The sequence below is a fragment of the Taurulus bubalis genome (genome assembly GCF_910589615.1).
Source record: "Taurulus bubalis genome assembly, chromosome: 5".
In the NCBI taxonomy this organism is placed as follows: Eukaryota; Metazoa; Chordata; class Actinopteri; order Perciformes; family Cottidae; genus Taurulus; species Taurulus bubalis.
The window spans coordinates 14,941,157-14,957,517 of record NC_136593.1 but is presented as its reverse complement, the minus strand read 5'-3'; the positions used below and the strand labels follow the sequence as shown (position 1 = coordinate 14,957,517).

The 16,361-nt window shown below is 40.6% G+C and overlaps 1 protein-coding gene across 5 annotated transcripts; it reads right to left on the bottom strand.

The window, feature by feature from the left end:
• Nucleotides 1-714: 714 nt before the first annotated feature.
• On the bottom strand, nt 715-12,025 carry LOC306736336 (protein polybromo-1-like; the record flags this gene model as incomplete). 5 transcript variants are annotated; one of them, XM_079217959.1, is made up of 29 exons in its annotated part: nt 715-1,059; nt 1,326-1,524; nt 2,420-2,472; nt 2,862-3,023; nt 3,385-3,537; nt 3,625-3,826; nt 3,936-4,137; nt 4,393-4,576; nt 4,703-4,860; nt 5,078-5,223; nt 5,312-5,563; nt 5,671-5,828; nt 6,024-6,209; nt 6,317-6,528; nt 6,642-7,281; nt 7,378-7,483; nt 7,595-7,874; nt 7,965-8,059; nt 8,150-8,291; nt 9,070-9,286; nt 9,399-9,484; nt 9,568-9,653; nt 9,741-9,839; nt 9,948-10,016; nt 10,096-10,212; nt 11,130-11,276; nt 11,389-11,536; nt 11,659-11,756; nt 11,885-12,025. In XM_079217959.1, 29 exons carry the CDS (start codon nt 12,023-12,025, stop codon nt 896-898), a joined length of 4,902 nt encoding a protein of 1,633 aa, XP_079074085.1. In that variant the 3' UTR covers nt 715-895. The 5 variants fall into 5 exon arrangements, with proteins under 5 accessions (XP_079074085.1, XP_079074084.1, XP_079074086.1 ...); XM_079217958.1 differs by having other exon boundaries at nt 7,595-8,059; XM_079217960.1 differs by lacking the exon at nt 2,862-3,023 and having other exon boundaries at nt 7,595-8,059.
• Nucleotides 12,026-16,361: the final 4,336 nt, after the last annotated feature.

Here is a 16,361-nt window from a genome sequence, read left to right as displayed (position 1 = left end):
CAAAACATGTCGTTTAATAGTATCTAAAGTAGCACGGCAAGCAATATCCAGTTTCCAGTGTATAGACTGATCCAGCAGCTGTCTACTCCAGGTCTGTTTGCTAATGCTAGCGCTAGCTAACGTGTTATGTGCTAACCATAAAGTTAGCTACTTTCCAAACATTGCGCATCTACTCGCAATATGTTGGTGTATGAACCAATTTTCACGTTTGAATCCCATATTACTGGATACATTACCTGTTAAAGCATTGCGATGATGACTTACCGTTACAGTTAATTTTAGCTGGGATGGGGAGGCACTACAAACCACACAGACGTGCTCGCCGTGCCAGCTTTCAAACGTCTGGAGGAAGAGGAACTGCGCGGTCACTAAACTGCGCAAGCGCAGATGACAGACTGAAGCGGTAAGACACGCCCCTTGCTTCATCGCTATCAAGTGCAGCAACTTTACTTTAAATTATCATTCAATATTGAAAGGTAATTATTCCACACAGCTATGAAGCTAACTTGAAATGTCTTTTCTACTTTTACTTTTAGCAGATGCTTAAATTAAATCTTAGACATTTGAACAGGTATTGTGTTTTACTTCAAGTGATGCATCTCTAACGTCAATATACCTAGATCCTACAAGGTAAATGAATACAGCCAAGTTGAGCTCTACACATTTTAATTGTGAAAGCATGAAGGCATTCATCACGAAACGACAGCCATTGACAATAATGCACTTAGAACAATATATCTGAAATGTGAAACAAAAAACAGCTTCAACACAGAAAGCCGTTCATAACTACAAACGCATTTTTTAAACGACAGCACAAATTTAACGCCATTAGCGAGCTTGACCCTCTTCCTGTCTCACAGGAACCGTGGGAACAGAGGCTCAGAATACAAGCATGCTACAGGTTGTGCCTCTGACGAATGTTAAGGGTGTCTCGCAGCATCAGGTCACGGAGTCGCCAAAGTGCATCTGCCATTGTCTTGTGGGCGCCCTTACTCTTCAGCCAGTGCGATGGTAGTCTGCTCTCTTGCTCTTTGGTGAGGCGCACATCTTGTTTTTGAACTGAAAGTGTACGAATAAAACATTAAAATGATGAGTCTGAGGATATTCACCAGTCTACATTAACTTGCTAATAATCTTTCACGATAAGTTAATATTGTGTTAATATGTAATATTCTTTAACAGGTTTGTAACCAATATAATTCAATGCATGAGTGTTGCATCCTAAAAGGATAATCTCATATTTATGTATTTTAACAAGCTATGTTAGCCAGTGTAATCATCATTTTATGCAAACTTAATCACTTGCAATCAAAAGACAAATTAACCTGAGAGAGCGTGATCCCACTTGCTAATGGTAGAGGACTCTGCAGTCAAGCCCTCGATGTATCTGAGGTAGGCCTCAGAGTGGAGCAGCCGCTGAGACTTAGCTGGTGGGGACACAAACATCGGGGTGGAGGGCTGCTGGTGTGCAGGTTGTCCCATCTGGCCTGGGTACGGTGGTGGTGCCTGCTGTCCTGGGCCCATCTAATGAAAACATTATAAGAAATCTATTATTTCTCTGATTTAGATTGAAATGTATCCAGCATTTCATCAACATCTTAATATAATTGAAGGCCCAATCTGTAACTGGTGTGTGTGGAAAAAGGTCACAGGTGTCACAAGGTTGTTGCACATATTGGCTTCAAAGTACAATGTTTGCCATTCAAGGAAAAGCAGGTTTTATGGTGTGGCCAACCTAAGGCCAACACAAGTAAGATGCATTAAGGAGACCATAACATCACGCATCAACCATCGCAGCAAATCCGTCTGTATTCTGGTGGCATTGTGCTGGCCCGACAATGTTGTCTGTCTGGAACCCCTTGAAGGGGCCCCTTGATGTTCATTTTGCTTTACCATTTTAGTGAAGTTGGTAATTAAGTCTTTCTAATTGATTTTTTTTAGTGTGGTGGATTTGAAGCTACAAACTGTTCTGTACCGAACCTGGACATTTCAAAACAGAACGCAGACATTATTGAACCCGGACGGAACCCTGACATTCTGGAACGGAACCTGGACAATCTGGAACCAGGACAGTCCAGAATGGAACCCGGAACTCTGCGGAGTATCGTGTATCTTTTTGCTCCTGCAGCGCACATATGACTGTCACATATGATGAATTGGATGTTTTATAAATGTTCTGTCTACTGTTTGACTTTGTCGTAAACGTAAAACTAGAAAAAGACTAAAAAAAACACGGACACTAGATTTTACTCTCATTTCTGAAAATGTTTTTTGGAGTAGCTTTATTGTGAACATAGCCTAAGGCATTTCTTAAATGTTTTCCAAGAGTCTCATATCCTTCTCTGAACACAGATCTGTATAAAGGTAGCAATATGCATCTGAACTCTGATCTTATTTGTAATGATTACAGATAGATTACCTGGGATCCATGAATGTTTCCTGCTCCAGTACCACCTCCCATGCCATTAACACCTGTGGGTATTCAACATCAAGAAACTGTCAAAAGATGCAGCAGGCCACTTAATACTGGTAATACTAAATCCAAAGTACGTTATTGAAATCAAACCGTGTAATTTTAATCTATATTAGAACACTTAGGAATGCCAATTATGAACATGTTAAATAAAAATCGGGTATATTTTTGGGAGATACTGACTTGCTCTCCATGACCTAATTACCTACACGTCTCGTGGTAATGAGGAGGATAAAAATGAACCCCAGTTGAGGCTCTATGCTCTCAATTGACCAGTCGTCAACCTAAGAACCTCAGCCTATTGGTACAGGTAGCCCCTCCAGCAAGTCAGATTGGTAGACAGGAAGCAACTGCGTGGGAAGTGGGGTGGTTATGACAGCACTCTTACCAAAGTATGGCATTCCGGGGAAGCGAGGCATAACAGGCAGGAGATGTTGATGAAAAACAGGCACCCCCATGAGATGTGGTGGCATGCCAGTCATACTAACCATGCCTTCACCGTAGCCCCACGGGGGAATCATAGCTGACCTATATGCACCCATCATACCTTCTTAGGAAGGGACAGTAGTAACACAAGACAGCGACATGCATTAGTCAAACATGCATCAACTATTTGCTCTACTTAGCATGCAGAAACATGTTAATATATATGCTATCATTTAATCACCAGATCATTATGATGGATGTGAATCGATGAAAAATGCTTGGGTGCAAAAGGTTTGGGCTAATCAATTAAGTGAAATTATGTTAGAGGCCACATCAAATTAAATCACAACAATGCAACATCACAAACATGCAGACATGGGGGAGATTAGGAAACATAAAATGTGAATGCATCTAGCAGTTCAGCTTCTCATTCCAGCCATCCTTCTTATGTACACTGGGGATCCATCTGCATCTAGAGGGGTTACCTGACGCAGGCATCATGTTGGGATTTAGCATCCCCATGGTGATTGGGGGAGGCACCAGCCCCATCAGTGCCCCTACTGGGGTACCTGCTCTAGGGGACATCTGATGCTGGGCCCTGTCACGCTCCTGCTGCTCTGCCACTTTAGCTGCTCGCTCTGCAAAACAATAAAGGCGAGTATAAGGTCTTCATTTCATGTGGTTCACAATTGGGTGAAGACTAGAATAAAAACAATTCTGCTCACCTTCATATTCTGCCTTCTTGGAACCCTCCAGGTTTCTCCACTCAGTACCAACGAGGCGGCTCAGCTCCCCAAAGGAGAAGTCTGGGTGTTGGGCTTTGATGACCGCTCGCATCTCACTGCTGAACAGGATGTAGCCACTCATGTTGATCTTTCGCTTTGAGCCCTCCTTCTTTGAAAGGCCCTTAATAGATTTTGGTGTGGACTGCAACCAAACACAGGAGTGTGTTCACGAGAACGCTATAAGCCACATAATTGCTTGTTACTTTGCAGAGGAAATTTACATTTGTGAGTAAATACTTTCCCATCCTGACCTGCGGGGGAGTGTAAGGCATGATATCCATTTCACTAGAGATGGAAGATTGCATCCGAGGGCAAGACTGGTCCCCTAGCTCGCCATCATCGTCCCCAAGATCCTCGAGCTCCTCATCTGTCATATCAGCAAACTTAGCCTCCAGTTTCTCAATTTTCTTGTCCAGCAGAGGGGATGGTTCCTTCTGGGGCACGATTAGCTTCCTGGATAAGACAATAAGAAAAATAAACCGTGCAATGTATCCACCCTTCAAATTGGCCCTAACCTTTCCTATAACTGGAAAACACCAATAGATAATCATGAAGAAACACAACCAAGGATATAACGCAGACGACACAGGACGATGAAATACAGTGCATGAAGGTTTTTTTGTAAATCTTTAACAAATATTTGTGTCTTTCCTAACATTAACAGATCATTAAAAGAACCGTGTGTAAAAGTTTTTAGTTTTTTTTTACCTAAAATAGTAAATTTCATCCTCCACCACTTTCCCAGAGAGTGAAAAGCGCTTAAGACCCTTAAACTTCTTCATCTGCTTCTCACTCTCGATATAGCGGCTCTCACAGAGTAGAACGTTCTCTTCAGGCACTTCCGTGGGCCGACACGACAGGTAGTCTTTGAAAGACGACACCACACACTTCCCTGTGAAACAAGAAGACTGACTCAGTGAATGTGTAATTATTTCTATCAACTACATACATGGAAGGTTATACATTTGTGAAAACAGAATGTCTGTACTCGCTTCAACATGTACAGTAAGGAGGATACCTATGATGCAGGTCATAGGGCAAGTCTCCTCAAGGTTGCTAAGGAACACTTCCTTCTTGTAGAACATCTTAGTGGGCTCATGCTCAGTTTCCTCTGGATGGATGAAGATTGGACCAAAGAAGTAGCCCGCTCCATCTCTCATCCACATTTTCTCAATTCTGTTTAATATAAAAAAAAGCTGCATTAAGATACATTGGAAATCAGATATTTTTATATTTACAAACACACACACTACCAACACATCAATTTGCCATTGCGCCAAACTCCCTGTGTTCCATATTTTCCAACCATAACACAATATAGTTTCAACGATTGAAGGGACGGAGGTGACCAATGTGTCCCATGGTCAGTTGAAAAGAAATGTATGTTCTCTACCTGCCCACTCGGTGGCGCACAAGTCCATGTGAACCTATGTAAACACAGTCTCCCACTTTCAGCAACAGGTTATTGTAGCTGAGCTGCTCAAAGTACTGACACGCTGGCTCCCCATTGGTCATTTCCATTGGAACATCCTCCCTCTCCTGCAGACACAAATAGTTTTCTTGACAGTAGTCTGCGTTATTTTACGTGTATTCTTCATATCTCATGAAAAAAGCCCCTGGCATTTACCTTGTCTACAATACCGTCTATCATTTTGCTTTCATCCACCATCTCTGGCGGTTTCTCCTCTTGTTTGGGGGCAAACATGGATGCTACACGGACAACAGGTAGGGGGACCTCTCTGGGATGAAACCGAACAGAGCTCAAGGGCATGGCCCACATCTTGATCTTCTTGAAAGACTTGGACTTGGCCGAGTAGCGTGATTCACAGACGTAGACATCCTCAGCTCTGAAGCCTTCTGGGTTAAGTTTGAAGTACTCCTTGAATCCCACACACCATACATAAATGTTTGGTCAACACTCAATACACAATCAAATGGCCAATGCTTCCAAACAAAACCTACATCTAACAAACATACAGCGTTTACCTTTACAAACATGACCACACATTTGCCCAGAATCTTGCTGACAGGAGCTTTGTTGTAATAGTCGCTTTTAAAAACTTCCTTCTCCAAGAACTTCCTTGTGGCGAGATGAAATGTTTCATTCGGTCTGTAGAACCAGCAGCCATACAGCCACTTCTCACCTGCATTTATTAGAGGTGGAAAAAAACTGAATTAATTAGAAATGCTCTCAATAAAAAGGATATGTCTAACTGAACTGAAACACTAACTGAAGAAACCTCGTAAAAAATCTGAGAAACATAATGATTCAACATCATTATGCTTTTCCTACAAAAAAATACTAATTATTGTCTGATTATTGCAATAAGGAGACTGACCAGTATCGTCTTGCCAAAGACGTTCAATGTAGATGATATGAGGCTGGAGATTTGGCTCTGCCGGCTCCACATAAACATAGTCTCCCACGTGGTACATGCTGTCTTTGAAGCTGCAGTCTTGACTGTATGTGCGTTGCAGGCTAGACTGCCATGATCCTCCAACAGAGTCCTCTCTCTTCTCAGCTTCTGGGAATTCACAAGTGATCAGTGAATCATTGCCATGGTGTGTGCTGAGACAATGTATGACAGAACTTCTATGTACTGTGACCGTTATTACATATTTATTAAAATACCCCTTTTTTCCTCCTCCCTTTTGATTTTGTCCTCCTCAAACTCCTTGGGATGCTTCTCTTTCTTCTCCTTTTCCACATCACTATGCAGATGTTTGGAGGTGTAGCTGAGAGCAGGAGACATCAAGATCTCTCCGTTCTTACACAGCTCATCTCTGATTCGGATGAAGAACTGCTGCAGTTCCACAGCATCTTCAAAGATCTCAGAATCGGTCCTAAACATATGGTGGAATACAACTTTAGCTTTCAATAATCCTTCAACATCAACAAAAAAAAGGTGATTAGACGACTGATTTGATTTTATACAGGAAGGTCAACAGCACCTCACCTATTCAGTCGTCGAGCCTTTTCCAGCACTTCAAACATGTGGTCCTGAAACACATCCAGCCTCTTATAAGAGCCTCGATCTACATTAGTCCGGATAATCTCAAAATTGAGGGGTTGCTTCTCAGGATTTGAGGGATCTAGGGCGGGAATCTCAGCGAGTGAATCACTGTAGCAGCGCCCCTCGTCATCTTGGTGGCCGAGCACGGAGACAAAGAGGCTGCGGATCAGATCCTGGATGAGGCGAGGCACATCAGGTACATGGGCATCATCTCCTCCCTCCAGGTCACGTCTCGTCTCTAACAGCACCCTGTGCAGCATGAGGGCGTCGCGGTATATCAGAGACTCAGGCTCGTTGTAAGTACAGGCATTGTTGAACATGAGCACCAAGTCCTCCACCAGTGCATCAACATCCTGGTACTTATTAGCCAACATGTGGGTCTTGATCTTTTCCATGTCCACAGGTTTCTTGATGGCAATGTAGTAGTCAGGAAGCTCGGCACGAGACGGCAGCCGCAGGAAAATTGTGCTGAGGCGCCGACCCCGTTTATCTGTGAAGTTCTTGACAGCCTCATAAAGCTCATTTAGCTTCTGCTGTAAGGGTGATAAGTACTTGGACTTCTTCAGTGTAATGCTGTTCTTTCCTGCAATCAAATAAAGTGTATGTGTGTGTCAATGATAACAAAATCACTTGCATTTGCTTGGATTTGATGCTGTGATGTACTAACAAAGTTAAATACTTATTTTCAACTTTGGGGACATTATGTCATCATCATCTGTCACTGGTCCAAGATCCCTGCGTCTGTCTTTCATAATCTTCTCTAGAATGTCAGCATCGTTGTAGACCTTGAATGCAACAAAGAAGTTTGTCATGGGAAGCTCCTGGTTCCTAAACATTTTTTTTTCTCAGGCTAAATTAGACAGAAACAGTTATTAGAAACACCAAACAGATCTCACCTGGGAGCCTTCTTCATTGTAGTGTCGAGCATTGCGGAACATCAGCTTCATTTCCTCCACCATTGCATCTTCAGTCATGTACTTGTCTGAGCGGATGTTGTGCTCAATGTTCCTGAGGTCCATTGGTTCCAGGATGACCTTGTAGTAGTCAGGATAGTCCTTCTTCGAGGGTTTGACCATGAAGAGGTCACACAGCCTTCGACCAGTACCAGCTTCTCGTGCCTCAGCCACAGCAGCAAAGAGAGCTTTCATTCGGTTTTTCTTTGTATTCTTCTTGTGACTGGAAACCAAATGCAGATCAACTGTGACTCTACTTTCACGCACAATTAAACAAGAAGCTTCAGCGTATTGAGTAAATAAAAGTGCAAACCTTTTTATTTTTGTGCTGCTGGTGTCAGACGTGGCAGAGGAGAGCATGCTGTCTCCGTCGTCGTCATCTCTCTGCAACAGCTCCTTTCTCTTCATCTACAAAGATAACAGGTAACACACATCTAAATCGCTACAACGCCTCTTAAAATACCACAAAGCTGGCAAAAAATGTAAGTTGGGACTGACCTGCTGAATGTGTTGGAGTTTGAGTGCACGTTTGTAGATGGAGGAGTGAGGAACATTGTAGCGTTTGGCATTCTCAAACATCCGCATCAGATCAGAGTCAATATGCTCAACACTCTCATACTCATTGTTCTTCATCTTGTTCCTGTGGGGAATTATGGGCTCTCACATTTGGAAAGGAGGGCACAGAAATACTGTACTGTATAGTGAGTGTGTGATGCCGTAGGGGTAGGAAATAAAAAGAGAGAATGTTGGTGAAACAAAATAAAACAAATCAATGATGGAACATGGATTAGAAGCTGGGTGGGTTAAACCCAAATAGTGTGAGAGATTTCTGCTTGAAAATGTTGTATAAAAAGACAAATATCTATATTATTGCCACATACTTTTCCATTACAATATATAAAAAACACTTTCGTAGGACATATTACATTTTTCTGGTAGATTTGTTATCCGACACTGAATTCACAGCATCTATTAAGACTGATAAAAAATACCTAATTAACATTTCTAGAACATTTGAAAAGGTAACCTAAAATGTACTTGATAAAGAGATCTATATACACGTGCAAACTATGCAAAAATATTAACCGAAAATAAAAATGATACTTAATTTAAAATGACTTGAAAATATTTACTTTAAATTGGATAAACCTCTCAAATCAATACTGAATGCTTTATTTTCTAAGAGGCTATTTTTTCTTTAATTTGACCAATGAGCACTTTTAATTCACTTTAAAAAGGAATTTAAATTTTAAAAATCCACTTTAACGTACTATAAATTGTCACAACATATCAAATCTGTGTTGAATTCAGGTGGTTACATCACTACAGGTGGAAAAAAATGAATATATATTTCCAGGTTGTTGAATATTCAAGATGAAAGACACACAGACATCAGATCAGTACTAGCTTTGTCATACTTGATCTGAAGGAGGCAGATGGGTTGGCTGATCTGGTGGTAGTAGTCGGGGTAGTCCTTCCTGGAGGGCAGCTGCAGGAAAGGCTCAGAGATCAACTGGCCCTGGCTGTTCCTGGCACCTCGCACAGCCTCATATAGCTGGAAGATGGGATTATTCATGTCCATGTTAGAGGTCATACTCTCTGCTTCAGATTCCCCCTCATCATAGTGGACAGAACCTGACGAATACAGGAGTAGATCTTAAATATGACGCACTCATCAATTACAACATTTCATCGTACAAAGCATCCTGATGTTTTATAAACCGAAGCCAATGACGTAGAGATGTACCCGAGAGTATGCCTTCTTCATCACTTTCGTACTGAAGAGCCATGGTGATAGCGGAGAGGCGGTCTCCCTGGGCAGACCTTCTATTCCTGATATAAAAAGACAGAACAAGGGCGACAGAGTTAAAAGCAAAAGCCAAAATGACTTGATTCCAGTGTTGTCTCCTATTCACCTAATACGAATGCTGGACTTGATTGGTTCTCCATGTTCCATCTCAGACTTCTTTTGTGCAAAAATCTTTTTGATGGTGTTTGCATCCTGTAACACATGAGCAGGTCATTGGTCTGCATGTCAAACACTGCCAATGATATTGAATATGCGGCATGGTTTCATTGACACACTCACCTTAAACACTTGCGATCCAGGCTCGTTGTAAGTTTTGGCATTCTTGACCAGCAAATCTATATCTTTAGCCATGGCACTAACACTCCTGTAGTGGCTCAACTAAACAGGCAAATAAATGTATTTGACATTTTATCAACAAAATGTTGTTTAAAAAATATATTTTTTATATTATAGTGCATATTTGATGCAGGAGATGTAATAGCATACCTGAATCTTTTGAGCAACGATTTTCAGATCTATTGGTTCCTTAATGATGGCATAATAATCCGGGTATTGCTAAAAGAAAAACTACACATCAAAAGCAAATCACAAATTTTATGGATAATGTCTTAAGTCATACTGAAAGCGTTTGTACCATTTTGGATGGAAGCTTCTGAAACAGCTCGCTGACCAGACGGCCAGTGGGCTCACTGTGAGACACCACGGCTTCGAGGAGCTGCTCAAGGACTTCTTTCAAACAGGTAGGTGCACTCTGCCACACACAAGTGGTCACGCGGTTTAGGTCAGAACATTCTACATCACCCTTAGTGACATGCAGTATACTCAACTGTCCAAATTACTGCAAAAATCTTCTTCAATCTTAGGTAAATCTGTGTTGTAATAAATTTAAAAACACGATCATAGTAGATATATTGGTTGGAATGATTCAAAAGATTAGAAACAATGGGCCTCATGCAAAAACATTTTCATTTGTTATCTTAACTTTCTCTTGTGCCACGTCATATTATTCAAATGCTCCAAACTTCAGATAACTGTGTGAATGACCAGCGTAATTTGTGAAAATTGAGAAATTTGGAGATTTTAGTCATGCTTTTGGAGATCCATAATATATCCAAATAGTTTTAAAAAAATAACAATTTCTATTAATGAAGTGTCACCTGAAGGTCGTCGTACTGTTACTGAAATAAACAAATTATTTGTTATGAAAATGGCACAAAAAACATCTAGCCACAGCAAGAAAATAAATGACTGCAGCGGGAGGGACAAAAGAATACGCGCCATTATAGATTGTGTTGTGCTATCAGACATTGCAACGGACGATGTTCCCCTGGATGGAAACTTTCACAAACCTGCAAGTGAAGAACTATCCATCTGCCTTTGGCAATATCAGGACACTGTCTAGAGATGTGATCTCTTCCAAAGGCCTGCCACACTAAGTCATCCAAATTAACTAAATTAAAAACACAATCCATGAGTGAAAAACTCATATCCAAGCAAAAAAGAATTAGGTGAATAAGGCAAGTTCTCCTAAATCCCTCGTATAAGTCACTTAAGAATAAAAGTGTTTCTTGCATGAGGCCCTTTGATTCTAACATTCAGATACTTTTTTGTTCGCAGTGTGTGTAGTCATAATAAATCTGTTTTATCAGTAATGCGAGTGAGTGTCACCTCATCCTCAGTCGACCCTCCGGGATTGTCGTGTGCATCGTACCCATCTTCATCATCATCATCATCGCCCCGCTGAACAAATTCATTTTTGGTTCGCAGGTAAAGATCCCAAAGTTTACAGGCTGCTCTGTATTCAGGACTGTCAGACTAGACAGACACAAGCAATTCATATTCATGTTGGTGTATATCATAATTTCATTTTGTGCAGACAGACTTGTTAACAATTTTCATTTTATAATAAATTGGTTTCTTTTTTAACCTTGTAATATGTTTTTGCATTGTTGAATAACAGTTGAAAGTCACTAGTGAGTTGTTCAACGTCATCATACTCCTCCATCTTTAATTTCTGCTGGATCTTCATCATGTCAATAGGCTGAGACACCACATGATAATAATCCGGTTGATTCCTGTAAGAAAAAGGGTCTTGTAATTTGTGTGCTTCTTGTGTGTTAAATAACTTGACCGATATTTAAGGAATGTCAGGTTCTAGGTATATGCACATATAGTGACCACTCATCTCTTTCCTCACCTTCGTTTTGGTGCTCTGATGAACAGCTCACACAACATCCTGCCCTGATCATCCTTGTAATCTCTGATTGTATTATACAGCTCATGACACACAGCAATCTGCAAGTGAAAGGATTAAACTATGACACTATCTGCGTCCTTCACCATGCCAACCAGTTAATTAGTGTGGTAGCATAATTCTGACAGTGTATTAAAAGAAGAACTGAAACTGAAATTTGTAAATTTACAGGATCCACAGTTGGAATGTTTGAGGTCCTTCTCCTCTTTCTCCCAATTGAAGACACTAACGATGAAGTCTGGCTATCGTCAAAATCGCCTCCACTCACACTGCTAGAGGGGGATGTCGCCCTTCTCCTTTTCAAGGCCATGACGACCCCTGAGGTAAAGAACCAGAAAAGTAACAAATATTACTGCATAGATAAAATATTACATTAGAGCTGTAAACATTACACACTCAGTTTTCAACAGTATCTGAACAATGTGTACACGATGGAGACTGAGTGGATAATCTCAACGAGGCACACCTGCTGAGAGCGCTGCCATCCATGCCACATAAAACACAATAGTAGTTTTAACATTGTGAATCACAATATGCAGTTGGTGTTTTATCCAATGCTACAAATACATATTAGTTTAGTTTTGAATTCCCATATCGTCAAAATGGATTTTCATTTTCAACAAGACTCATATACTGTAAAATGGTTTGATCATCTTGATATTGTTTTCTATTGTCTATATTAAATAGACTACAAATCTAATTTAAAATGGCTTTTACATGTTGTTCTTTAAAGTGGGGAGATGGAGAGGTACCTGAAGAAACATGAGCCTATTTGTCAAGATGGTATTACATTGTAAAATGGAAATGTAGAAATATCTGAGTTACAGTTGATATTGTTGTTGTTTTTGTAAGTCACAGGATATACGGTATAAATGCTTACATTATGTGTGTTGGAAGCAGGGCCATAGGGATGGGAGACACAATTTCATATCACCCCAAATTACCTTTGACCTCCAATTAAATCTTATAATTGAGACAACTGCTCCTGCGTGTTACATTTGGATAGATTCTGCAATAAAATGGCAACAGAAATAAGATTCAAGTGTTTTTTTATTTTTCCAAAAGGCCCTCCAACCTTCTTGCAGGTGTATAGCGCTTTATAGTCAGATAATAAAAAGGTGACAACCACACCAGCTCATTATTAAATCACCAAGAATGCCATTTACGTCCACAGACACAGTGATGCTGGCTGGAGGTCTCGACCGAGACGTGAACCGCTCTCCCTAATGTCACCCAGCTGCGGCCAGTGGGCACACATGAGCAGTAAGCTAGCACGCAACCCGGGCAGCTGTCCACCGCCTGTCACCCAGGTGTGGACAGGTAATGACCACGGAACAGCGGACGCTAGCTACACGGTTAGCCGTCAGCATCACCTAACGCTGGTCAGAGACGAGACAAAGGCGTCCCTGTAACAACGTCTAACGTTACCAAGCTGCCGCTACGTGAAGCTACGACACATGATGGGGCATGTTTCAGGTTAACCCCTTGAAGTAAATGTGCGCTTACCTTCTGGGAGCCCGTTACTAGACTTCCAAAATCTTTAATAATCAAGAAAACCAATCACTTATCGATTTTAGACCGAGAAAAAGAAGTGTGAAGGCAGCAGCAAGTTGACCGCCACTTCCGTTTGTTCCCCTTCAAAATAAAAGCGTGAACGGATTATTATACGTGTGGTTTACAAGATTGTGATGCTTATATCCCCTCTTCTCGCTTTAATGTTGGATTAGTTTGATATGCAGGTCGCATACGGGTGACCACATGACAATTTAGAAACCATGGGGCACAATTAAAATATAAACTAAACGTGTGAGTTACGACGTGGCTTATAGCGCAGTGAGCCATCAGAGTTCCGGTTCCCAGCTAGTTGAAGTCAACTTTACAACTCGCCATTAAACCTCTGCGTTTCGACTTAACAAAATCAGCCTTCTAACCTACATTAAACTGCAACACCAGCTGCGTCGAGTCACTGACATGAATCCTGTTTTAAATCATATTGTGCATAAATCCACACTGGCTCATTTTAGCCACTTTTACCATCATCGACGCTTGTTTCCATGTATGATTTGAACAGAACGTGTCCCTCCTTAAAGTTGTGTTACAAATCCTGTGAACTCCTGTAATGTTATACTAAAATGTCAGATTTGTTTAAGTAGCCTATTGGTACATTTAAAGATCTATTTTCAAAGTGTGGTATGTTTTGTTGATGTTCTGCTTCTGTGTTCACGAAGAACGAGAGGAATTTTCCTTTAATTATTTCATGCACTCCTTAAAAGAGAGTTCACTATTGCCACTCCTAAAATTGTGGGCAGGTCATACCACATTTTTGTGAGATGACTAATTGTATCAACGAGGACAAAACATCAGAACAGCACAACACACAGACAACAAAATAATTAACTGTAGTGCCATCTAACATCCTGGAAATGCCTGAGACCAAAAGAGTTGTAATCCAGGGAAATAAATGATGCTCAGTGTCATTCAATTTGTAGAACAAGAAATATGACTTATGTTAAGAGGACCATTTGATGAGTCATTGGGTGACATTCATATATATATATGATTAATTGGAAATTGACTTACAGAGGTGTGAATCAAGGTTGATGCTAATGTTCCTATTATAAAACACTTTGCCTTTGATGCATTCATGTCAGGTTGAGGAAAACAAGCTACTGGAATGGGCAAAAGCCATTTTGCCTCCGCAGGCCGAGAGATACAACTCTGTTTTTAAAGCCATGGCCTTGTTTCTTGGTGAAGATCCCTCTGTATAAGTCAATGGTAAACACTGGTCAGCGGCACTGCAATAAACATCAAAAGATGTTCAAATAAAAAAGAATAATGAGACAACAACTTTGTCGACTACAGAGCATATCTACTTCTTCTTTTTTTAAATCTCAAGATAGGACAGAGAGTCTTATTTTTTTCTTGGTATAGGTTTGGGAGAGATTTCATCTTGGCCAGGCCCATGTAAACTATGTGAAAGATAATACAGTATATACTATGTATTTAAATGTAATTGATTATATGTAATATTTAGATATTTTATATTAATCTGTGTTTTTTGTATTCTTTTTGCAAACAGATTTATTGATTTATTCTCAAATGGGGGGATGTGTACCCCTGGGGCTACGTGGAGGCACTCCAGGGGGTACGTGAGATTTAAAATTAGCATTCATTTAAAAATCCTTTAAAAATTGTTGTTTAATAAATGTTCAATAAAATAAAAGTATATGTTCATAAACTCAATTGTATGTATTCTATATTAAATCAGACCCTGATGGCACAGTGCTGTGTATTTAATAACTCCTACTTTTTTTTTTTTTCAACCCAAAATGTTGCGTGCTGGAGTATGGAAGCCCGTTTCTGCCACACAAAAAAAAAGAGATAACAAAAAGAAGAAAAAATCTCATAATTATGAGATAATAAAGTCGAAATTATGAGATAAAAGTCATAATTATGAGATAGAAAGTCATAATTATGAGATAAAAAAGTCATAATAATGAGATAAGTCATAATTATTAGATAGAAAGTCATAATTATGAGATAAAAAAGTCATAATAATGAGATAAAAAGTCATAATAATGAGATCGAAAGTCATAATAATTAGATAATAAAGTCGAAATTATGAGATAAAAAGTCATATTTATGAGATAGAAAGTCGAAATTATGAGATAGTAAGTGCGCATGCGCTTCAGTGACGTTGGCTTTTCTCCTTCCTGTTATCTGCGCTGTCTTCACAAGTCTCTTCATCCCCTCGTCGGTCTAACCATGCAAACGATATGCAAGCGTCACTGTTGACGTTTTAGCTCAACAAATAATAGCATTGCTATTAATGTAGCTGTTGCATGTGTTTCTCAAAGAGGCTACCGGTACGACAGCCCTTTAATCAAGATGTGTCATCACAGCCGTGGTGTCCTACTACCTATGGGGTGGCTGGGTCATGAGCGTGGCGGAGAGAGTGAGGTGGCATGTGTTGCTGCCTGTGCAGATTTACCGGGAGCGGAGACTGAAGGACGTTAAAAAAACGTTTAACGGTGTTGTTGACTGTTGTTGGCGAAGCCTACGGCCCACAGTAGCCTGTGTTCTGTGCCCGAATAAACCACACAATGAGCAAGATAACGTATCGTAGCTTTCCTGACCAAGGGTCGCTACAATATGCTTGAGACTCACTGTTGTTCTTCATTCTCTAAATGGTATTATGTTAACACACTTAACCGCAAAGCGCCTGTCTAAACGACAGAGGACAACTCGGTGCGTTACCTTTCAACATACTGCATTAGTGTTAGCTAGGATGATTCACAGATACACAGGTCATGAGACCTCCACTGACCTCCTGAACTCAGTAATTGCAATAACCGATCTTAACTATAACTTCTTCCTGTAAACACTTCCTGCATGCAGCCCCTTAGTGTACGGAGGTAGAGATTGTTTTCACCCTGTGGACCTGGAGAAGGTTCAAGTCTGCCTTGAAGAGTGTGTGTTTAAGGATTCCCTATGTGATGAAGATATGTTCCATATCTGTGTGGACCTAATGTCAGAGTATAATCTGAAATTAACAGGAGGTCAGTGAAGGTCTCATGACCTTTGTAGCCGTGAGCTGCCTGTGGCGAGTTACCGGGAGCGGAGTTTGAGGGACGTTAAGACAACGT